This window comes from Tachyglossus aculeatus, chromosome 22 (assembly GCF_015852505.1).
Source record: "Tachyglossus aculeatus isolate mTacAcu1 chromosome 22, mTacAcu1.pri, whole genome shotgun sequence".
NCBI lineage: Eukaryota > Metazoa > Chordata > Mammalia > Monotremata > Tachyglossidae > Tachyglossus > Tachyglossus aculeatus.
Window position 1 is genome coordinate 33,928,841 of NC_052087.1, and position 6,000 is coordinate 33,934,840.

The window sequence follows — 6,000 nt, forward strand, 5'->3', positions numbered from 1 at the left end:
AAGGTCACACAGCAGACAAATGGCAGAGCTGGGATTAGAACCCAGGTCCTCTGACTCCCAGCCCCAGGGTCTTTTCAGTAAACCACACTGCTTCTCCTACACTTGGGAGAGTACCATACAACACAGTTGGTAGACGCATTCCCTGCCCGCGAGGAGCTTATAGTCTTGAGGGGGAGATGGATGTTAAAATAAATAATCTCAGAGTAGTGGTTGCTGTAGCAGCATTTTCTGATTGCCCACTTGGTGCCATGCACTGTACTAGGTATTAGAGAAGCAGCGTGGCTCAGTGGAAAGAGCATGGGCTTGGGAGCCAGAGGTCATGGGTTCTAATCCCAGCGTCGCCACATGTCTGCTGTGTGATCTTGGGCAAGCCACTTAACTTCTCTGAGCCTCAGTTACCTCATCTGTAAAATGGAGATGAAGACTGTGAGCCCCACGTGGGACAACCTGATCACCTTGTATCCTCCCCAGCGCTTAAAACAGTGCTTTGCACATAGTAAGTGCTTAATAAATGTCATCATTATCATTATTATTATTATTTAGGAAGTGCAGAGTAATGAAGGGATCCGGTCCCTGCCCAGAAGGACTTTATACCCCACTGGAGGAGGTAAATGTAAAAATAATTACGACTGGAGAGGTCAAAATAAATAATTGAGAACACGCCACTCCCATTTTGGGTGCTTTTTATTAAAAACTGATGAAGAGAACTAGAAGATGTAAAGCTCAGTGAAAACAGTAGAAAGCCCCTGACACAGATTGGGATGTACTACTTAGGCGAGCCTTTCTGCCCCTTGGGGTAGTAAGAAATGGAGTTGGCTGAGCTGTGCAACAGGATTTCCCTAAGTGATCAAATTCTCCGTGGTCTCTGCAACGGCCTTGTGGATCAGATTTATCTGGGCTGGGAGAGGACACGATTATCCTCATCATCAACAGCATTTGTAGAGTGTCTATTATGTGCAGAGCGCTGTACATAATAGGAGGAATACAGGATGAGGAGTAGTGTGGCCTAGTGGATAGAGTGTAGACTTGGGAGTCAGAGGACCTGGGTTCTAATTCTGGCTCTGCCACTCGTCTGTTCAGTGACCTTAGACAAGCCACTTATCTTCCCCGGATCTCAGCTCCCTTATCTGCAGAATGGGGATTCAATACCTGTTCTCCCTCTTGCTTAGACTGTGAGCCCCATCATCATCATCAATCGTATTTATTGAGCGCTTACTATGTGCAGAGCACTGTACTAAGCGCTTGGGAAGTACAAATTGGCAACATGTAGAGACAGTCCCTACCCAACAGTGGGCTCACAGTCTAAAAGGGGGAGACAGAGAACAAAACCAAACATACTAACAAAATAAAATAAATAGAATAGATATGTACAAGTAAAATAAATAAATAAATAAATAGAGTAATAAATATGTACAAACATATATACATATATACAGGTGCTGTGGGGAAGGGAAGGAGGTAAGATGGAGGGGATGCAGAGGGGGACGAGGGGGAGAGGAAGGAAGGGGCTCAGTCTGGGAAGGCCTCCTGGAGGAGGTGAGCTCTCAGTAGGGCCTTGAAGGGAGGAAGAGAGCCCCATGTGTGACCTGATTATCTTGTCTCTACCCCAGCACTTGGCACATAGTAAGCGCTTAACAAATGCTACAGTTTTAAGGAAGAGGCACCATCCTTATCGTCCAGTGATTTACAGTCCAGCGGTTCAGTGAAGAATCAGTTTGATAGTCTTCAGAAGGTTTTGAGGAGTAAAGGGGAAAGGAGTAGCAACTTTGACTCTTGGTGCAAATAAAGAAATGCTGGCTCTGAAATTTGAAGGAGGGCTGGCAGGGATTTCATTCATTCATTCATTCAGTCATATTTATTGAGTGCTTACTGTGTGCAGAGCACTGTATTAAGTGCTTGGGAAGTACACGTTGGCAACATATAGAGACGGTCCCTACTCAACAGCGGGCTCACAGCCTAGAAGGGGGAGACAGACAACCAAACAAAACATGTGGACAGGTGTCGAGTCATCAGAACAAATAGAATTATAGCTAGATGCATATCATTAACAAAATAAATAGAATAGTTAATATGTACAAGTAAAATAGAGTAATAAATGTGTACAAACATATATACAGGTGCTGTGGGGAGGGGACGGAGGAAGTGTCGGGGGGATGGGGAGGAGGAGAGGAGAAAGGGGGCTCAGTTTGGTCAACATTGAGGTCTGGGACAGATGATAGAAAAGCAGCATGGCCTAGTAGAAAGAGCCCGGGGCTAGGAGTCAGAGGGCCTGGATTTTAATCCCATCTCTGCCACTTGTCTGCTGTGTGACCTTGGGTAAGTCACTTCACTTCTCCAGGCCTCAGTTTCATCTGCAAAATGCGGATTCAATCCCTTTTCTCTCTCCTACTTAGACTGTGATCCCCATGTGGGACCTCATAATAATAATAATAGGCATTAAGCACTTACTATGTACCAAGCATTGTTCTAAGCACTAGGGTAGATAGAAGGTAATCAGGTTGTCCCACGTGGGGCTCACACTCTTAATCCCCATTTTACAGATGAGGTTATTGAGGTCCAGAGAAGTTAAGTGACTGGCCCAAAGTCACACAGCTGACAAGTGGCGGATCCGGAATTAGAACCCACGACCTCTGACTCCCAAGCCCGGGCTCTTTCCACTGAACCACGCTGATTTCTAATGATCTTGTATCTAACCCAGTGCCTAGCACAAAATAAACACTAAACACCACAATTATTATTATTATCATTACAATGATGATTGGCTGCTCAGAGGGATTCTCGACCAAAATTGATATCTACTCCAGCACTTAGTATAGTGCTTAGCACATAGTAAGTGCTTAACAAATACCAAAAGTTATGATGATGATAATGATTATAAGGGAAGCAGCGTGGCTCAGCGGAAAGAGACCGGGCTTTGAAGTCAGAGGTCATCGGTCAAATCCCGGCTCTGCCACTTGTCAGCTGTGTGACTTTGGACAAGTCACTTCACTTCTCTGGGCCTCAGTTACCTCCTCTGTAAAATGGGGATTAAGACTGTGAGCCCCACGTGGGACAACCTGATCACCCTGTAAATTCCCCAGCGCTTAGAACAGTGCTTTGCACATAGTAAGCGCTTAGTAAATGCCATCATTATTATTATTATTATTATTATTATGATTTGCTGCCCAGAGGGACTTTCGGCAGAAATTGATATCTACTCCAGTACTAAGTTTAGTGGCGTAGTGGGTAGACCACAGGCCTGTGAGTCAGAAGGTCATGAGTTCTAATGCTGGCTCTGCCATTTGTGTGCCATGTGACCTTGGGCAAGTCACTTCACTTCTCTGTGCCTCAGTTCCCTCACCTTTAAAATGGGGATTGAGACTGTGAGCCTCACAGGGACTGTTGTCCATCTCAATTTGCTTGCATCCACCCCAAGCCTTAGTGCTTGTTGCTGAATTGTACTTTCCAAGCGCTTAGTACAGTACTCTCACACAGTAAGCGCTCAGTAAATTCATTCATTCATTCAATTGTATTTATTGAGCGCTTACTGTGTGCAGAACACTGTACTAAGCGCTTGGAAAGTACAAGTTGGCAACATATAGAGATGGTCCGTACCCAACAGCGGGCTCACAGTCTAGAAAGGGGAGACAGGCAACAAAACAAAACATGTGGACAGGTGTCAAGTCGTCAGAACAAGTAGAATTAAAGCTAAATGCACATCATTAACAAAATAAATAGAATAGTAGATATGTACAAGTAAAATAAATATGATTGAATGAATGAATACAGTGCCTGGCACATAGTAAGCACTTAACGGCAGCGTGGCTCAGTGGAAAGAGCCCGGGCTTTGGAGTCAGAGGTCAGGGGTTCAAATCCCGGCTCCACCAATTGTCAGCGGTGTGACTTTGGGCAAGTCACTTAACTTCTCTGTGCCTCAATTCCCTCATCTGTACAATGGGGATTAAGACTGTGAGCCCCCCGTGGGACAACCTGATCAACTTGTATCCCCCCAGCGCTTAGAACAGTGCTTTGCACATAGCGCTTAATAAACGCCATCATTATTATTAACAAATACCGTCATTATTATAGCGCTTAGCGTATAGTAAGCTCTTAACAAATACCGCACTTATTATTATGATGGTGATGACGTTTGGCTGCCCAGAGGGGTTCTCGGCCGAAATCGAGGGGAAGCCCCTCCTGGGTCTCAGCGTTCGGCTCTGTGTCCTCCTTCCAGGTGCTGAAACTGCTGCTGGTGGCCTGGGACCGCCGTCTGATCTTCGCAGTGGGCACCTCCAGCACCACGGGCGAGTCCGACACAGTTATCTGGAACGAGGTCCACCATAAGACGGAGTTCGGCTCCAACCTCACAGGCCACGGCTACCCGGACACCAATTACCTGGACAATGTGCTGGCCGAGCTGGCGGCCCAGGGCATCGCTGAGGACAGCGTTGCTCAGGAGAAAGACTGAGGCTGGAGGAGGAGTTTAGAGGTGGGAGGAAGGAGAAAGAGGGGTAAGGACCCCACCCGGGGCCAGCTGGGTCCTTCTACTCCGCCCACCGTGTCCTCTCCAGCCCTTGTCGTGCTGCAAGCGGCGGCTCCGTTGTTCTTAAACTTCCTCAGACGAGGAGAGTGTCGAATGGTGCCGTTGTGTCTTGGCCCTGGGTGGCCGTCAAGGCTGGGTTGGGCATTTGGCGGCGTACCTGAGGTGAGGGAAGAGCATCATCAGGCTGGGCGATGGCCTTGGGAAGCCTGAGGCCTCTTTCGCCTAAGCGCCTCCTCCTAGAGTTCATTCTGCTTTGAGTGCAGAGTTTCAGCTTCACGTCCCTCGAAAGGGAGGGGTACGGGCTCTCACTGTGTGGGGTCGGGGGTGGGGGTCAACCGCTAAACTACTGTGAAATATAAACTGCAGGCCCTAAGGCCCTGGCGGAGCGGAAGCCCCCCTCTTTTGTGGAGGTGTTTCTCCACAGTGGGTGCACTGAGGGGTACGGCTTTCTGTCCTGTAATTCTCATCCCCAAGCCCTCCATCCAGTGGGGTGATCGGTTCCGCCTTGATATTTGACTCCCGGTTCCATTTACTGGCTTCGGGAAAAGCCTCGGGAACTAGATTTCCATCCAAAAGGTGCTGTCCCCAGGTCTGCTCAGTCCCTGACCCGCAGCCCCCCACCCTTTTCCGAATCAGTGGGTCCGTGCCCAGAGAATGGGGCCAACAACCCGCTTCCTTATTCATTCCTCCCCAGGGAGAGAACCTAGTTCACCCTAGTCTATGTATTCAGTATGAGTTGAGTCCCACTGGCCCCTGGAGTTTTTGTTTCTGAAAATGAACTTCACCAGTGGGCAAGGGGCACAGTATCCTTTGGACCTCAGCTCCATTCGGATCTGACCCTCAGCATCAAATCCAGATTCCACTGCCTGCTTAGCCTCGCCCAAGCGGGATTAGAAAGAAGCGAGCAACATTCCCTGTCCCACTCCTGAGCCCTTTCACTGTCCTTGTTGAAAGCGGAAAGTGTTTGGTGTCTACTGGTCCCTGGAAGGATGTTTCAGACCGAAAGAACCAAGCCCCAGGTTTCCCCAGTCCAAGCTTGGGCCTTAATTTGCCCCGTTCTACAGCAAAATTGTTCTGGGGGAAATCCCCAATTCCTTGATCCACTTGGGATCCCTCCTGGTCTCACTACCTATTCCTAAGTGATTCCGGTCTGGTCCAGTTTGCATCTGAATGACGTCCTGCGGAATTCCCTCCCGCCAAACCTCCTCTCCTGCCATCTGCCCCTTCTGGGAGAGGAGTTAGGGTCTAGAGGGAAGTAAAAGGGAAAGAAAGCGTGTTCCTCCCTGAAGGTGGGTTGTATGAACTATGTGTATGGGGGAAGTTTCCCTAAATTTGGATTTGAATTTATATACCTCACGTTTTGGGGGTTTGACGTATATATGTACATATATTTCATATTGTTTGGAAGGTTTTCAAGGCTAGAAAAATTCGCAACCACAAAAACGGTGCTTAAGTTAGGACCGGAGGTCGAGAGATTA

At 48.0% G+C, this 6,000-nt stretch overlaps 1 protein-coding gene across 1 annotated transcript in view; it reads left to right on the top strand.

The window, feature by feature from the left end:
* Positions 1-4,899, top strand: part of DTX4 (deltex E3 ubiquitin ligase 4) — a 35,014-nt gene extending 30,115 nt beyond the window's left edge. Inside the window, exon 9 of the mRNA XM_038764816.1 lies at positions 4,214-4,899. Within this exon, the coding sequence (XP_038620744.1) occupies positions 4,214-4,447 (234 nt within the window). The 3' untranslated portion in view covers positions 4,448-4,899. The remainder of the gene's footprint in view (positions 1-4,213) is intronic.
* The last annotated feature ends 1,101 nt before the right edge of the window (positions 4,900-6,000 follow it).